We start from the raw sequence: 18,387 nt of genomic DNA, 5'->3' as shown, positions 1-18,387 counted from the left end.
GGCTTTCTGGTTTGAAGATATGAAAGAAACGGTCTTTCTGCTTGAGATCAAATGATTAAAATGCTGGGGTGGGGGACATTTGGCATCTGTCTTCAAAGCAAAAGCATAGCCTACTTTTTCCCCCCTTAAAATTACCAAGACTTTGGGATAGACAAAAAGAACAACTTGTAGGCTGAGCCCAGGGTCTCCTGAGCAGTAACAGCTGTGGGAAGGGAGCCATCTGCCCTCTTTCACCCCTGTAGTCCATGAAATAGAACTCAGGCTAGAAGGGGACTGGCCTTCCCTACTCCAAGGGAAGTAGGTAGGGTCCCTAGCAATACTCAGGTGCAGATAGGCGACCCCTGAAATGTACATATTGTGACATCAGGTGGGGTGCACAGAAGCCAACTCCATCCCAAACTTCAAATTAACTCACTGACATTTTAGGCTCCCAAATTTTCTTTGCCAGTCTAAGCCATTCTCCTTGGGAATCTCAGCCCTTTTCATCCTAAAATGCTCCTGAATTTTTTTTAGTAATCCCAGACTTGTTTATCTCCAAATGTCTGGGTGTGATGGTGCCCATTAAAGATTTCCTGCCCCTCTACACACATGAGCACGCCCTGAAGTGGTGGTCAGGTGTCAGAGGAGGAGCCAGGACAGCTCTGCCTTGAATGAGTGAGCAGCATGGAACCATCGTCACTGCCCTCTGCCCAGGTTCCTTCATTCAGCAGACAGAGTAGCAGTGGCCTCCCACCATGCTGAGTGTGACGCCTGCCGTCAGATGGCCCGCCAGTGGCTCATGTCATTAATGCCAGTTACCAGCCTCACAGTCCTGCCTCCGAAAACCCAGCTGGATTGAAACTGTAAACTCAGCTCCCTCAGCTGCAGCAGGCTCCTGGCCAGGCCTGTCTGCACTCTCTCTGAAAGAGAAAGAAGCTTCGAACTTGATGCTGGCTCTGCCTTTGACTTCAAAGTGGACGCAGCAGGAGAGCCCCTTGGGGGTGGGATCCCCAGGATAGCGATGGCGCTGGACTCCCTGTCTGATTTCCTTACACCGACATGGGCTGTCAGTAGCCAGTGTCTCTGTAGGAAGGTAGAAGGTGGTGCCTGCCTTTAAGTTTGGTTCAATCATAACTCTTGGTTGTTGTCTGGAGCAAGAAATGAGCAGGGGAAATCAAACTGGTTCCTGTGCTCCCTGTGTTGCACCCCAGTGACTTCTTTCAAGTTGCAGAAACCATTTCAGCTCCGCCCAAGCCTTGCCCTGAACCAGAAACTCACAGTTTTCCTGGGCATGAGCACCAGAGGTATAGCGCAGAGGTGTAACGGCAGGCAGATCACAGGTCATGCATGGGCCCCCAGCCCAGCCCAGCTACTCCTCAGTAGACCTTTGCTCAGGCATCTGAAAATCCCCTTTGCATCTGTGTGTGGTTCTGGCCAGTGCTCCCCTGTGGGAGTGAAAAGTTGCCATATTCAGTTTCCTCCTCTTTCAAAGAGCAGAGTTCCCTCTCGTTTCTCCCAAAAGCGTCCCCTCTGCCAGGAGCTGCCTCCATTAAGCATTCCCTCCCCTGATGCTTTTGAAGACTCGATCCTGTGCCTCCCAGCGTTTCACATCTCAGACGTAGGCAGCGCCCTCACTTCCTACAACTCTTGCTCTGCTCAAAGTCAGAGAAGAACAAGCCAAGCATTTAGTTCTAGCGCCTTGTAGCCGTGTGCTGTCTGCATGTCTAGTTCCCGGATCTGAAAGACTAATCACAGGCTACACGGTAGTTCAAGATTTGGCAAAATAATGAAGAACGCTTTCTTTTAAATGAGAGGATAGGGCCTGGTGGGCGCCCTGAAGTCAGTTTACAGGGGAAATGACGAATCCCAACAGGGTGGAAATCAGCCAGGACAGGAAAAGACTGCTGAACGATCTAGAACTTCTGTGTTCTGGGATCCTGTTATAGGAAGCACACTTACCTTTTACACTTACTTATTTATTGGTTTAACTGGTTGGTTGGTTGGTTGGTTACTTTTCTATCTATCTATCTGTCTGTCTATCTGCCTATCTGTCTATCTATCTATCTATCTATCTGTCATCTATCTACTATCTATCTGTCTGTCTATCATCTATCTATCTATGTATCTATCATCTATCTTCTATCTTTTATGTGGGTGTGTATGGGGAGTGAGTACCACAGCACTTGTGTGGAGTCAGATGATTCCCCTCCCAGCCCTACAGCCAGGCCTGCTGCCCTGAACCCAGCCTCCCTCAACCATAGGGTCTCCAGCTTGACCTCATGGTAAAATACTTGTCTAGCTCTGAAGGGAACGCCCTTCTGGTGTCTGCTTTTCCCTGGCTGAAGTCAGCTCTGCCATTGTTGCCTCTGAACTGCTACCCTTGGCTGGAAATCCTGCCCGATGTCATGTTGTCATGTTGGAAAGTTACTTGGGTTACTTACGGAAGTGATGGAAGGGCTATAAATGACGTCAGCTTTACAACCGGCAAATGCTACATCTGGGGAAGATGTCTCGTAGGTCCCCATCAGCTGGCTAGACACACAGGCCAATTAGGGCTCCTCCTCAAGACTGCTCGGGGGTGTGGCTGTGGCAACCTTGGAGCTCCCCTACTTCAACTCCCAGAGACCCTGCAGATGGTGTCTGCCCAGGCTTCTGACCCTGCTGTGGATGAGGCAGGGACTTCCTCTTCCCCTGATTACTATTCCAGACTCTTTCTGTGAGCTGGGCTGGGCTCTGGGCCTTATTAGTGAGTCTGTGGTCTCTCCTTCATAGTTTCCCCAGAGAGCAGTATGTCCACAAGATGGGTGTCGGGTCTCCAGGATGGAGAGGCCTCTCGTCAACTTCACGACAGGAACTGAGCAGTTTTGAAACCCCAGCTGCTTACAAGTGCCTGGTGCTGGGCTACTCCCTAACCAGAACATTTGCTTTTCCTATCAGCCCCATAGCTAATCAGACATGGTGCCTGTACGAGATGGCCCTGGGCAGGAGACTGGGCCTGGCCTGCCCTCCAAGGGCCAGCCCTTCTTTAGATGTTGCCCAGTATCCTACCCTTCCCCCACCTTTTCTACCTGGCTATATTTCCTTAAGCTTTCCTTATGGCTCTTGATATTTTATTGAGTTTTAGAAAGAGAAGGGAGGGGCAAGGGAAAGAGGGGGACAAGCGTCATGGTACACACCTATAATTCTAGCCCTCAGCTAAAGTAGGATAATTTATATAAATTTGGGGCCAGCCTGGGCTACATAATGACACCTTTAAGCAAGGAGAAAGAGCTGGAGGTATAACCCAGTAGTTTAGATCCAGTAATGCTCTTCCAGAGGACTCAAACTCAGTTGCCAGCATTTGCAGTGTCACACACACACACACACACACACACACACACACACACACACACACACTTTAATTTAAAAAATAAAAGGAGAAAAAGAAGTTGAGAGAACCAATCTTGGGGGAAGATATCAGGAACTTGGAGTCTCCTCATAAACTTACTTAGATAAACTAGAAGCAATGTTGCCCCTACCCAATGAGGAGACAATACCCGGGCAAAACCCATCTTTGGTCAGTTGCCTGCCCTGCCTTGACACAGTTAAGGACAGGACCTGGCACACAGCAGAGCCCTCTCCAGCCTTACAGCCTTGAACGTCAGTAGGAATGAGCTTGTGTGTAGATCTGAGTGTACCCCGAGGTGCCCTAGGTGGCCACAAACACTTTTATGCCAGACAAAGGCAGTTTCCTAGTCACAATGTGATTGCCCTTGATTTTTAGAAGAGGAATTTAAGTTGACAAGTATGTCGGTGTGTGTTGTGTTTTTATGACTCTTGATGAACAGAGGATTAAGACGTGCTTTATTCTCTACGGTGGTTTTTGTGATATATCAGTAGTTTCAATGAACTACTTCGGCAGTTCAGCAATCTATTAAGCTCCTGGTAAAGTTTCGAAGGTAATTGTATCACTGTAGTTAAAGCAAAGGGTTTTCTTTTCAACTACCATTTAGCTGTTGTAGCATGGGTTAGCACTGCTCATTCAGCCTTTCTGAGGCCTTTAGCCTAAAGAAGGGCATCAGAAAGGACTGGAAGCATGCATTATAGGTAGCAGGCAGATAGTGGGCTAGGATGAGGCTAGCCTGGGCTACATATTGAATTCTAGACCAGCCTGGGCTACACAAGACCCAAAAACCAGAGAACAAGAAGTAACAGGCTTCCCATTCTCACCCTGTGCTCCAAGGACAGAGAGACAAACCTTTGGGTGTCATGTGGACTTTCTTCATGGTGTGAGTCCAGTTTTGGGGCTGTGTGATGGCACAGGAGACAGGGGGTACACTGGCAGGCATCTTTGGGATGTTATTGAGGTGGTAATCTGCCTTGGCTTACAGTGACTCCTTCAAAGACTCTGAACACAGACGCAGGAAAGTTGAGTCCGTCCTGCATGTGTGTTGGTGTATTTCTGTAATGAGCACCTTTATTCTGTTACAAGGCATAGAGCTCTGCAGTGTGGTGATCCCTCAGGGGCTACAATGCTGGAGCTGCAATCCTCACTGTAATGTCTTCTTATGTGGGTGCTGGAACCCAGACTCAGGTCCTCATCTTTGCACAGTGATCACTTTGCCCACTGAGATACTCCTTAGTCCCTTTTGGGTTTGGAGATGATGGAATCTGGACCGACCTCAAGCTCCACATATAGACTAGGTTAGCTTTGAATTCCTGACCCTTCTGCCTCTACCTCCTGGGTGCTAGGATTTCAGGTGTGCGCCACTTTGCAAATGAACCTAACTAGCTATCTTTGAATTATACCAAAGCCTTTGGAGAAATTATTTTGTTATCTTAGAAAAATACCCAGGCTGCGTAAGGAAGACTCTGAGTCCTGGCTGGGTATCAGGAATGAGTTTTGCAGAAGGCATCAGATGAGGGCAGAAGTTCCTCCTGAGTGTGAGCTATGCCAGGTCTGACGATGTCTCTCTGCCCCAGCAGACTCACCCGTGGCGGCTGCAGTGGTGTCTCACTTCAACAAGTGCCCAGATTCCCACACTCAGTACTGCTTCCATGGGACCTGCAGGTTTTTGGTGCAGGAAGAGAAGCCAGCATGTGTGTAAGTATCCCCTAGACTTGGGGAGGGCAGGGGTGGTCAGGCACCCAATAAAAGAGTGCTTGCTTGCTTCTATGTGGCTGGCTCTCTATCTGAGACCCAGAGGGCTGGGCAACTGCCAACCAGATGTCCAGGGGGCAAGGAGTCCCAGGGTGCTGGAGCTGGGATCTGTTTTTTAAACAGCAAACTGACTAGAGTTCAGTTTTCTACTTAGAGAGTTCCTGGAGGAAAACATTGACCTGGGTACTTGAACCTCTATGATGAAGTTTCCATGCACCCCACACTCTGTATCCAGCCTGTGAAGTAGCTGGAAGGGTGTGCAAAGGGTCAGTGCTCACATCACACCATGGTGGCTCCAACTCCCTGGTGGCTCACAAAGCCCTGTGCAGGCACTGAGCCTCCCTCACACATGACACACGAGCCAACAATAGGGGGTGGGGAGATGGCTCGGAGGGTAAGGCACTCGCCACATAAGCCTGATGACCTGATAGCCAGTGCAGTAGGGGTGATGTCTGTAATCCTAGTGCACCTGTACCAGGAGATGGGGTCAGAGGCAGGAGAATTGTCAGAAGCTCAGCGTCCAGCTAGCCTGGTGTATACAACAACGAACAAGGAAATCCCGTCTCAAACAAGAGGTGAAGACCAACCCTTAAGGTCACCCTATGACCTCCACATGTGTGTCAAACGTATGTGTCTGGGCACATACACTTGCATGCACACATGAACACACACTTGCGTGCACACACTTCCACACATAAATAAAAAAAGAGCCAGTAGTAATCGCAGAAAGATGTGCAGTCACAGGTGCTGAGGGCTGCTGCAGGTCAGAACCCGCAGCAGGTCGGAACCCGCAGCAGGTAGGAACCCGCAGCAGGTAGGAACCCGCAGCAGGTAGGAACCCGCAGCAGGTAGGAACCCGCAGCAGGTAGGAACCCGCAGCAGGTAGGAACCCGCAGCAGGTAGGCAGAAGATGCAACCGGAGAGCAGGGTCCCCTGAAACGGAGCCTTTATCCTCTGGACAGTGGGAGCCATGTAAGTTCACAAAGAGATGTTTGCAGATGACCATTGTTGTGACTGTGACAAGATGAACATAAATGCTTCTGTCACAAAATTCACCTCAAGTCATCAAGCTCCCTGTCTCCAAGGATACTTTGGGCATTTTACTCTAGCAAGCGAACTGGTCAGGACCAGTCGTACTGACTCCGTCACAAGCCTCCTTTGGAGACGAGGGCTGAGAATAGGACACTCTGCCAACCTGGGAAAGCCAAGGCCATGGAAAACAGCAACCACCTTCTTCTCTCAGTTTCCCTACTGTATCTTGGGGGTCTGGGGGCAGTATTTAGCCTATGGGCATGTTACTGTGACAGATGACACTGCAAATTCTTCTCTGGTGACCCTAAGTCCTTGTGTACATCTTGGAAGTTGGGCTTCACACTTCCCAACAGGTGCTCAGCTTCTCTTGACTCAACAGAAGACACAGTATTGCCCTGACTCCCCATGGGTGTATGTACCCAGACATGGGTGTATCTACCCAGACAGGGCTGTCCTCTCCAGCTCTCTGGCTCCCACCTTCCCCCAGGATAGCCTGACACCAAAGCAGGATGCTGGTGTCCACCACCTACTGCCATCCCTGTTTTCTTACAGTAACCCACTGGTTCCCTCTCACCAGTCACATGACCCCTGAGTGTTGTCAGCGAGTGGCCCTTAATCCACAGAGGGCCCTTTTAGCATCAGAGACTGTGGGGGCTGCGAGGGCAAGGCCCTCTCCTCTGCACAACACTCTGGGGGCCCAGAGCCAGTCTCTCCAAGCAAGGCACATTGTCCTGACCTGGAGACCTGGTAAGGTTTGCTTCTCTACCCCTTCTGATGCATCAGCTCTGAGAGACAGGACCACACCTTACACCTTCTTTATATTTATAGTAACCAAAAGAATGTTCTAGCTACCAAATTCCCACCAGACCAGAAACTCCGAGTCTCTACAGGGAAAGCCAGAACATTCTGTCCCCGCTCTTAAGAACTTCCCGGCTTGGAGGAGCTGACACATGCAACATTCTGGTCAATAAAACTGACATACCTGAGGTAGGGCCCCATCTGTCAGGGACTCGTAAAGAAACCCTAGCAAGCTGAGAATGTGGTGCAGAGGCGGGCACTGCTTCTCAGCACACTCTCCAAGAAGAATTAGGTTCCCAGAAAACCTAAAGCAACATTTCATACTCTAAAACTAGGGGATAAAAAAATATACCACTCGTCAGACAATCTCGAAAATCATCCTCAAATGTGCTTGTTTCAGACAAGCCCGAGACTGTTCGTCTGAACGCTGTAGAAATCTCACTGGAGTCCAACACCATGGCAGGAAGATATGTAGGAAACAGAAAACTATGGAGATGTAAGGTCAGGGACCACCCTTGTACCTAGGTGGCATGGGCACGTGATGTGTCTACTGACGGAAGGAGGCAGAATCCACTCAGGTGACCAGTGTGAGGAGCCACAGGAGACTGTCTTGGATGTTCCTGGTGACTGAAGAGCCTGTCAGTGACCCCAGAGAAACACATCTCTGTCACTCAAAGAAAACATTCCCCGATGGCCTGGCCAGGGAGCTGGCCACAATGCATGCCAGTGAATCGGAATAGCCAGACACTAGAGAGAGCGGACCATGAGCAACATTCCGGCACAGGCAGGCAGGCAGCCCTACAGCCACAGAGATCAGATCCAGATGTGGGGGATTTGAACCCCCACAGGCACCTCCATCAGCCTCTGAACACCAGTGGGGGAGCAAGGTGGTGTGACTTCAGACAAGCAGGGGTGTAGCATGACATTACCCCATGGCAGGACTGGAGAGAATTATGCCTTGGTTTTGTCCTGCCCCACCTCCACCCAAAGCAGACAGCGAGGGTCTCTCTCGGGATCTGAGGGGTCAGACAGACCTGAGTTGAAATCCAGCTGAGTGTCCCATACATGTGACCTGGACCCATTCAGCCTCAGCCATGGGAGCACAGAGAGTACTGCAAAGAGATTGCTGCTGTGCCTCTGGACACGAGCACCGATCCACATTCATTGATTTAATTAAGTAGGGTTTAGTTTTCAGGTCCATGACCAGAATTTTAAGCTCTGAACACTGGGAGGTGGCAAGGGTGTGAGTTCTGTGTCATCACTGAAAAGCTCTAGGAGGTGTCCCAAGAGACCCTTCCCTCTGTGCTAAAGAGGAAGCCCTGGCCTCCCAGCCCCATGGGAAAGATAGTAGTATGGGGTGGATCCAGTTCTTTTAGTTATTTCAGAGGTGGGAATGGAACCCAGGGCTAAACGAGTGTTCTCTGCCTCTGAACCACACCCAGTTCTTGATTCAGGTGAGCTCAGTTCTCATTCCAGCGGTCCAGGGAGTCTGCTCCCAGCCTAGCCCCGTGGGATGATGCGTGTGACGCACAAGCTGATACAAAATGTGATCAGAGACAAGCTTCACTCAGGTGCTCGACCTCAGATCCTCACACTGTAAGGCAAGCCCTTTCCAACTGAGCCGCCTCCCAGCCCATCCCCCGCTGTCTAATTCCATACCTAACAGAGACATAGCCTGCCTCTGTGCTGAGCACGGCTCGCCGATGTGGACAAGGCTCCTTTAGCCTTCTTGAAGGTAAAGAGCAGTTACTGGCTTGAAGTTACATAGACAGGAAGTGAAGAAAGGGCTTTGAACACGGGCCAATTTGGCTACAGAGCCTGTGCCAAGCTGTGTACCTTTGAGCTCCTGCCCTGAGGATCTGACCTGAAATACAAAGTATCATTGAGTACAGAGATAATGCCCAGCCTTGGTTAGCATAGCGCATGGGGCACCATCTGGACAGAAGAGGAGTTTGGTGAATCTAAGGCACAGAAATCAATGTGCTTCCTCTAAAGTGGGTTTGCAGAGGGTTTCTGCTTTCTGCTTTTCTTGGGTGTGTTGCTAGGTGTGAACCTGGGGCTTTGTGCATGCAAGGCAAGCACTGTCCCTCTGAGCTCCGCCCTCAGTCCTGCAGGCCTGAGAATGTTCGCTTGGGGTTTCTTTTTTATTCAGTTTTTTTATTGTTTGTTTTTATTAAAAAACTTACAGTTTTATACATTTATGTAATGAATTTTAGTCACTTATGCACGCATGCATGCATACACACACACGTGCACGCACACACACACACACACACACACACACACACACACACACAGGTACATTTCTCTTTAATCTGCCTGACAGAGGTAGAAGTGGCATCAGAGTGAGGGTGTGGCTCATCTGTGGCCAGGTGAGGTGACACTCCTCCCTCCTTGTGTGACTTGTGCTTAAAATAATCGGCATAATTAAGTCTAATATTAGAAGATTGGGAATTAAGGAGAAGACAAGATGTCACTTCTTGCCTTTGTCCCATTCATGAGGAACTGCTGAGAAGCAGGGCATTTTGTAGGTCAAGGCCAGACCCCAGGAGCAAGGAGGGTGGGGAGAGAGGGTGGGCACAGGAGAGAGAGGGTGGGCACAGGGGAGAGGTGGGCACAGGGGAGAGAGGGTGGGCACAGGAGAGAGAGAGGGTGGGCACAGGAGAGAGAGGGTGGGCACAGGGAGAGAGAGGGTGGGCACAGGGGAGAGAGGGTGGGCACAGCGGGGAGAGGTTGGGGCACAGGGGAGAGAGGGTGGGCACAGGGGAGAGGTTGGGCACAGGGGAGAGAGGGGGGGCACAGGAGAGAGAGGGTGGGCACAGGGGAGAGAGGGTGGGCACAGGGGAGAGAGGGTGGGCACAGGGGAGAGAGGGTGGGCACAGGGGAGAGAGGGTGGGCACAGGGGAGAGAGGGGAGAGAGGGTGGGCACAGGGGAGAGAGGGTGGGCACAGCGGGGAGAGGTTGGGCACATGGGAGAGAGGGTGCTCAATGATGGGCGGGGTCTGGGAGACTCTGAGTGAGCGAGCCGTGGGAAAGCAGACAGGCTGGCGTGCGGGTGAATGCAGAAAGCATGTAGTTTAGGGAGAATGTGGTCTGTGGGAGCAGTGTGGAGAGAGTGAGGGACTGTGTTCCAGGTGAGAGATACCAGACTTGATGCCCAAGCACCCATGTGTGGCCACCCGTGCATACATCTACCCTGGGGCTAGTAGGGACCATGTGGACCATCGAACTGGCAGGATGTAGATTAAGACCTTGCATGGAGGAGGTGTCAAATATCACAGAAAGGGTCCCATAATTCAGGGAGCCTCTGGACGGTAGGGACGTCTGGGTCCAGAGTCAGAGCATGAAGATGGGCTAAGAGGACCTGTCTCACTTGTTGAGACACAAACAACTCAGACCCTGTGTGGCCCAAGCCAACAGCTCATCCCCCACCTGCCCTGGGTTCTGTACCACCTTGCCAGTCCCCATCTGCCCCCGGGGGAAAGGCCAGTGTCTACCCAGTGAGCGGGGTCTCCTCTCTGCTCCCCTTGTGTTTGTTTGTTTAGTTAGACAGGTCTTGTCTGCACCCCACTGCGCTGAGCCGGGAGTCGGTGTAGACGGCCTAATGGCCTAGAACCTCAGGCATTCTCTTATTTCCCTGTTATCCCGGCCTGGCTTTCTTTCCCAAGGACACAAGGCCTTTACACCACACTCGATTTTTACTCTCATCTTTTCTAGTCTCTCGAGAGGCTAGCCCATAATAAGCCTACCAGCCCGACAAAGGAAAGGGAGCAGGATCCCAGCCGTGGACTTGGTACAAATGTCCTTCAAGTCCCCAGGGGAGCAGGTGTAGGGACTGCAGGCGACTTGACTTTTTCATGACAAGATTAAATGAGAGAACACACCAAGCATCGGAGAACCCCAACCAAAGAACAAGCAGCCACACTTGGTGGTATGCTGCTGCCATCCAGACATTCAAAAGCTGAGGCAGGAGGATCATGAGTTTGAGCTAGCCAAGACCCTGTCTCAAAAGCAAAACAATAAAACCCAAGTCATTGAGTTTCAGATAAAAACCACCCTGGATGAGTCTGGAAAGACTGTGTGCCCTTGCATCTGTAGCTTCTATAGAAATATTCAGTATCTTCTGGTTGCCATTAACCCCTTCACCACCTGTCCCTTCATCATCCAAATGCTGACGCTCAGCCCTGGACAAAAGCCATGATCTGAGGAAACATACCCTGTTATCCTGGAGCCTCTCTGGGAGCTGAGAGGACTCAGGGATCCCACCTGGAATGGCTGTAGAGCCAGTCTGACACAGTGGCAGGTACCCAGTAGGGCCTTTTAGCCCAAGATCCACTCTGTGTTCTTTATTCTTTAGAGCCCCCTTTTTTTCTTCCATTTATTTATCTATTCACTTTATATCTGATTACTGCCCCCCTTCCGGGTTCTCCCTTCACCCAGTCACTCCTCTACTGCCCCTCCCCTTCTCTGCTAAGAGAATAGGACCCCCCCCAGTAGCAATCTATATAATCCCATAACTGAGGAGGCAGAAGCATCCTTGGGACTTGATGGCCAGCCAGTCTCGCCATTTAGGTAAACTCCAGATACAGCAAGAAACCTTGTCTCCAAAATAAGGCAGAGGGTGATACAGGAAGAAACACAACATCGACTTCTGGCCTTCAGAGATGTGCATGCACCCATACACCTGTACCAGCACATGCATGCACATGAACGCGTGCACACACACACATGCGCACACACACACACACTCATTCACACACACACACACACTCATTCACACACACACACATGCACACACACACTCATTCACACACACACATGCACACACACACACACACACACTCATTCACACACATAGCACACAGAGGAACAATAACCAGGAGTTTCATCACCTATCAATTCTATCAATTTCTTGTCATCAATACTGCCTTTGGCACTCAAGGGCTAACGTAAGGACAGTGATCACAGGGTACCCTTGGTAAAACAGAGGATCAGTTCTCCCTCCCCTCAGCAAGCAGCACCTTGACAGGAGAGTGGACTCACTGCCTCACAGCTTTGTCTCCAATCACAAAGGATGCCAGGGCCCATTGTAGTTTGTTCAATGGGCCCCGGATCCTTCTAACTTAGCCTGGGTAAGGAGCCCTCCGTTCTCCGTCAAGAGCAGGCTAACACTCCTTTCTCCCACAGCTGCCACTCTGGGTACGTGGGTGTTCGCTGTGAGCATGCAGATCTCCTGGCAGTGGTGGCTGCCAGCCAGAAGAAGCAGGCCATCACTGCCCTGGTGGTAGTCTCCATTGTGGCCCTGGCTGTCCTCATTATCACCTGTGTGCTGATCCAGTGAGTATTTGTCATTCCTGAGCTCATGTCCCCCACCCCCACCTGCTCTGCCAGGGGCATCTCAAGTATGACCGAACAAAAGAGCCATCGGCTTGCTGTTGTGACGTAAGAGTGATGTCAGCTGAGCTTTGAGGACAGTTAATGTCTCTCCACTCAGTGTCAGTGGAGCTGTGCGAATGCCTGGAGCACGGATTGGTTGCTAGCAGAGGTTCCGAGTTCTCCTAGAAGTCATGTCAAATCAAAGACATGTTCCACCACTGCCCTCGAACCCAGCCTTCTGAAAACGTATGGTCTGGGCAGGAGCTCCAAAGAGAGCTAGAAATGGCCCCAGCATGCTTGGACCACAGCGAAAGTGCTTCCTCCTTGCAGAAAGCACTTGACAGGTTCTAAAGTTACACCAGAGGTTCTGATGCTGTCATCAACCCACACACTGCCTTCCCTCTTTCTCCTCTACCACCCTCTCATCCTCCAAATTGCAACCTCCAGGAGGCTGAGCTGAGCCCCAGGTCAAGGGAGACTACATGAGTATCTTATTCTAGTAGCTTGCCCATAGCTGCCCACAGGCCTGGACAGTGCAACTGGAGCCCCTGGAAATACAGTGCTGTATTCCCAGCAGCAGACACCAAGCCAGACTTACTCCTTGAGATGGTTAAATCTAAGTCAAAGGGCCAGAAGATTTTCCCTAGTTTGAATCGGCACAGGGCACATTCAGTAAGGTAAAGGCCCCCTGTGAGCACAGTTCACTCAAGAATGGGGCGGCAGAACACACAAAGGCTATTTCAGTGAGGCTGGGTGGGAAGCCAATGCCAGGATTTTGTCCTTCAAGGCTGACCAGAGTGCACACAGAGCAATAAGAGGCACTTTTCTGATGAGTTGCTTCTGTTGGGACATCTGAGGCACAAGCCCAGTGACACTCCTGGATGAAGGGCCACCTCCTGAAGCATCATGGCCTCCAGCCCCAGGGTCTGCTGTCCTAGGCCTTGTGTCTGATGTAAGGCCATTGCTACACTGGCAGAACTTCTCAGCTGGCCCTCTATAGAGAAGCAGCTATGTGACTGACCTGTCCCCTCAGGTAGCGGGAGTCTGGAGCCAGGTGACCTGGGGAGTCTAGAGCAGAGCCATAGCGACATTGCCAATGCAAAGTACAACAGCCAACATGTACTTTGTGGCTGGTCAGGATCTGTCCAGGTCCTCAGTGTCCTGAGGTGGCTGATGTTCTGGAAGCCGCAGTGGGTACCCAGGGCTACCAGCGGGGCTCTCCTGCCAGGCAGGTGCAGCTCAGCCTGTCCCTCTGTCACCAGCTGCTGTCAGGTCCGCAAGCACTGTGAGTGGTGCCGTGCCCTTGTCTGCAGACACGAGAAGCCCAGCGCCCTCCTGAAAGGAAGGACTGCCTGCTGCCACTCTGAGACAGGTAAAGGGGAGCTCCCACCCTTTTCTTTCTGGGGAGGGACTACCAACTAGAGAGAATGGCCACGATTTTCCAGGTTGGCACCGAGGTGCTGAGACAAAACAGTGGTGGGGTGGGGTGGGGTGAGGAACTTTTCCGCCACTCCTTACAGGGGAACTGGCCACCAGTCTGGTTGAACTACAGCCCTCCTGACAGAAATATCTCCCCAACCTCCACTCTACTGTGTAATTCATCTTTCTTTGCCACTGAACACACACACACACACACACACACACACACACACACACACACACACGATGTAACTCATATTCTATCACTGAAAACAACATTTCAGAAGTCGATGCCCCTGAGGCCGACCTGGAACTGGGCCTGGCGCTCAGAGGAGCCAGTAACATTCGATGATCTTGCCTTAAGCTTCTCTCCCCAGTATGGCTCAGGACCACACAACTTACCGTGTCTTTTTATCTTGTCTACCAGTGGTCTGAAGATCCCAGAGGAGGAATTTGGCCAGGTGGCCAATGACAGCCCAAGCAAGGAAAGGTGTCTCAGGACAACACCACCAGCAGTGCCCAGGCCCCGGGACATGCTGGGAGACCTTCCCCCTCCATGTACAACCACCTGGGCAGCTCTCTGTCCTTTACGAGCTTCAAAACTGTGTGATAAAGCTGCCCGCTGGGCACCCTAGAGAAGAGGCCAGGAGACCACATTTGAACGGCAAGTTGAACAAGAACCTCAAAGGGCTGGCCTTCTTGCTAACCCACACCCAGAAGGCTGTCCATGGACTCCAAACTGTTTCTTCTCCATGGGCTGTCTAACCCCCACAGAGACTCCATGCTTGGTGTACAAAATGGACAAGGGGAAACATCTATTGTCCTTTGAAGACACCATGGCCCCGGCATGAGCCCTGACATCTCCTCAAACAGTTGCCAGGATGATGTGTCTTATGTATTAGGTGGATGACGCGGTTTTGTTTGTATTCTCTTTTTGTCAGTGTCGGGCATCCATGTTAATGATCCACGAGCGGCTGGCTGTGAAGTTACACCAAATAGAAATGTTCAGCCACTTTGATAAAGTAAGGCTGTGGGGATGGGAGCCTCCCAGGGGCTGTAGAGACAGAACTCAAAAGTGCATTCTGCTGGGAACCAAACTGCTATCGGGAGGTTGTGCCCACTGAGACAGGAAAGTCCCTGGATATATGCTGTGGCAAAGTTAGCAAGGGCAAGAGGACAAGAGAGCCTGTGTGGGCACCGAGGGAGGACGCACATTCCATCACTCGATTAAGTTGGATTAGCCTCCTCGTGAGCCCAGCTCCAGCATCAGCCGTGAGCCGTGGGCCAAATCCGTGAAGGTGACCCCCTCTTTATTGGTTTCTGCTCATTTTTAGAAGGAGAAATTTACCTTTCCTATTTATTTTCAAGCATTAATAGAAATAGCCCCCCTGTCTTGTTTTGTTTTGTTTCCCCTTTCAGAATGTTGGCATTACTAACGAAATCGCTACCAAGCCTCTCCACTCCCCTCAGGGGAAGGAGCTGTGTTCCCTGAGCACTGGAGGGCGCTCTGACCCATTGAGCCCACCTCGTCCCTGTGCTGCTCAGGACTGTCAGGAGACAGAGTGACAGTAAATACATCCAGCTGCTTGTGGAGGAGGCCATTCTCCAACTCAGAACTTAAAGGTCCCTCCACCCTCCAGAGCCTTTAACGTAACATCAGGAAAAGGGGTGTTTGACATACCAAATTCTCAGCAAGCTCTGCCTGTTCCTCATTCTTCTCCATTCCACCTTTCTCTGTGAATTTTTTCTTTTCTCATATGACCTAGACATCGATCTGCCCAGGTCTTAACCCTGGCTCCCTTTGTTAACAATGCCTCAAGCTCCACAAGAAGAAACTGGGTCGGTTCAGTGCTGACCTCTAACTACTCAGTCGACGTGGCTCCAGGCGGAAATCGTCACTTGTGTTGTCATTATTATTATTATTATTATTTTGGTTCGATGTTTTATCTTGTTTTGTGAGACAAGGTCTTGCTGCGTAGCCCAGGTTGGCCTTGAAGTTAAGATCCTCCTGCTTCAGCATCCTGAGAGCTGGGCTTACTGGTGTACAGCACCGCAGCCAGCAGAGTCTTTATGGTTATTAAAGAGGACAGGTTAAGTTTGCTTTCCTTGGGTCGTGCATGTGGGTCAAGGCCAAGTGTAGCCTGCTGCTCAGACACCCATCGACCTCACTGGACGTTAGCCCTCTATTGGGCCCCCAATGCAGACCCTGAGTGACGTACTGGCTCACCGGGGCCAACACAAAGGGAGGTGCAGGGCTTGTTTTAATTTAGTTCACACCGTTAGCTTCCATGGCGATAAGTCTTTCCTGGGTCTGTTGGAAGCTCCTGGGTGTCTGACTTCTTTTAAAGAGTTTGAACTGATATCAAAATATCATTGGGAATTTCTTCACCTAGTGTCCCATCCTGAAGATGTTACCATGCAAGACTCAGCAGAGGTGGGAAAAGTTAGTACAAACCTTTGAGGGTGGAGGCAGAGGATCTTGGGAGGACCTCAGCTTTAGTGTCTGAACATTCCGGTTCTCAGGTCCAGCCAGTCACAGCAGCCAGTACCATCCCAGTGCCTGTACACCGATGCAACCGGCTCAAATGTCTCCCAGAAGTGCCTTCCCCACCAGTCATACCCTTTGAAGAGTCAGAAGCCGAGACTAAGTTGAGGCCAATCTGGTTGGACATCGTCCCTGCCCTGACATAAGACAGCCCTGCTTCTTTGGTGACTCTGATTCTTGGAAGTCAGACAAATGCTGACAGCACAAATCTCACAGCACAGTTAGACCTGGGTAGCTGTACCAGCACCTCCTGTCAGGTCACACTGGCCCTCTTGATACTCAGTGCAGCTACTGAGTCAGGAGCACTCGTCAGCAGACACATAAGTCAGTGGACAGTGACTCAGAGGACTGTGAACATTCCCATTAAATGGATTGAAACTAATTCTGGAGACATTAAGAGAGCTCAGTTAATAATGGCACTTACCAATATCCCTGAGAACATGAGTTCAATCCCCTGGGATCCATCTGGTGAAGGAGAGAACCAACTTGCCCGGGATGTCTTCTGAATTCTACACACAACACACACACACACACACACACACACACACACACACACACACACCCCTCTAGCTGTAACTTTAAACACATGATGGGACATGTTCTCTCCATGCAAAACTACAATGGGGACTCAGTCTGAAAGATAGATTCTGGGTGGACATACGCAGACCCAAACCATAAGTCAGTTTGTCATGTGCCCAGAAAAAGGTGGTAACAACAGTCCCAATGCCCAATGTCCTTTTTCTCCTAAAAAGGTTGTGGGGAGGCATGGTTGGTACCCACCCACCCACACTGGTGAGGGAAGTGACTGTGTCCCGAGTCTTAGATGGTGATGTTGTTCCCTGCAAGTCCCCAGGCCAGGTTTCCTAGTGCCTGTGAGCCACTAGGTGGGCCGGCAACACGCTGACACTGCCTACAGGCCCCAGTCCCATGGTGAATAGTAAGGTGACCTCTCTCCAAGGCCAAGGGGAGGCCACATGAGACAACACGTTTCTCACACAGGGTTTCACTCTATAGCCCAGGCCAGCCTTGAACCCATGATTCCTCTGCCTCAGCCTACTGGGTTACAGGTGTGCACTGCCATACCTGGCTTACGTTTGTTTTTTAATGTTCTCGTGTAACATGTATTCCCTGAAGCCATTGATCTATCTCAAAGACACAGTGTTGTGCACACACATGTGCGCACGTACACACACCAAACTGGAAAGTGACCCCTCTCCATAGTGTAATAAGTTTATTATAAGAACCCTATGCTGTTTTTAGAACTCATCTTTCTGACTTCTGTATATGATGCACTGAAGGTTAATATGTAATATTTTAATTTATTTTATGTGGTAAGTTAATTTTGGTTTTCTGTAATGTATTAATGTGATTAGAAGCTTTTTTCCTTAATATCTGAATTATACTTAAAGAGTAGTGAGGAATATAAGATACTGTTGTGTTTTTCAGAGTGCGTATTGTTACTCAGTTGTATTGTACCTTGTTTGGAAGGATGAAGGAATGAACTCTTTTTTTTCCTAAATATCAAGGCTGACGTTTTTCTTTAATGTGGCTGAAACAAAATTTTCTCTGAAAATGTGAAGGGGGTGAGGGCAGGGAGCTAGTTTTCTTATCAGATTTATTATTCTTAATTATGTGTATTCATTCGTGTGTGTCTATGTACGGGTGTGTGCAGTTACGGCACTAGCCAAAGGCGGCCATTGGAACCCTGACTTTGGTGTCACACGAGTCTGTGAGCAGCCTTACATGGGTGCTGGGAACCCGACTCAGGTCTTTTGAAAGAGCAGCAAGCAATCTTAGACACGAAGCGATTCCTTAAACTCTAGGTGGTTTTTGTGGGGATCCTAAACCTGACTGCACTTGACCTCTGTCAGACTGAAGAAACTAAGTTCTTCCTGCTACCTGGAGAAAAACGATCACTTCATCCTGTGCCGAGAGGAACTGAGGTCCGCTAGGAGAGAGGATAGCGTGTAGAAATAAATGCCTCTGGGTTATTTCCTGACAACATTCATAGAAGCCCTGGGATCTGAAGGCAGACAGCGTGGATGGCTGTGTGTGGTGTATATTTCTATTCCTTAGAACTGTTAGGAAGGCGGAGCTT

General features: G+C 50.3%; 1 protein-coding gene across 1 annotated transcript in view; it reads left to right on the top strand.

Annotated features, from left to right (window-relative positions):
* Positions 1–17,879, top strand: part of Tgfa (transforming growth factor alpha) — an 81,952-nt gene extending 64,073 nt beyond the window's left edge. The window contains exons 3-6 of the mRNA XM_032906174.1: positions 4,945–5,062; positions 12,137–12,286; positions 13,588–13,697; positions 14,172–17,879. Coding sequence (XP_032762065.1) covers positions 4,945–5,062; positions 12,137–12,286; positions 13,588–13,697; positions 14,172–14,179 — 386 coding nt within the window. The 3' untranslated portion in view covers positions 14,180–17,879. The remainder of the gene's footprint in view (positions 1–4,944; positions 5,063–12,136; positions 12,287–13,587; positions 13,698–14,171) is intronic.
* Positions 17,880–18,387: the final 508 nt, after the last annotated feature.

Source organism: Rattus rattus, chromosome 6, assembly GCF_011064425.1.
Source record: "Rattus rattus isolate New Zealand chromosome 6, Rrattus_CSIRO_v1, whole genome shotgun sequence".
NCBI classification, from domain to species: domain Eukaryota; kingdom Metazoa; phylum Chordata; class Mammalia; order Rodentia; family Muridae; genus Rattus; species Rattus rattus.
The sequence above is the reverse complement of the archived record's forward strand: the minus strand, read 5'-3'. Positions and strand labels throughout refer to the sequence as shown.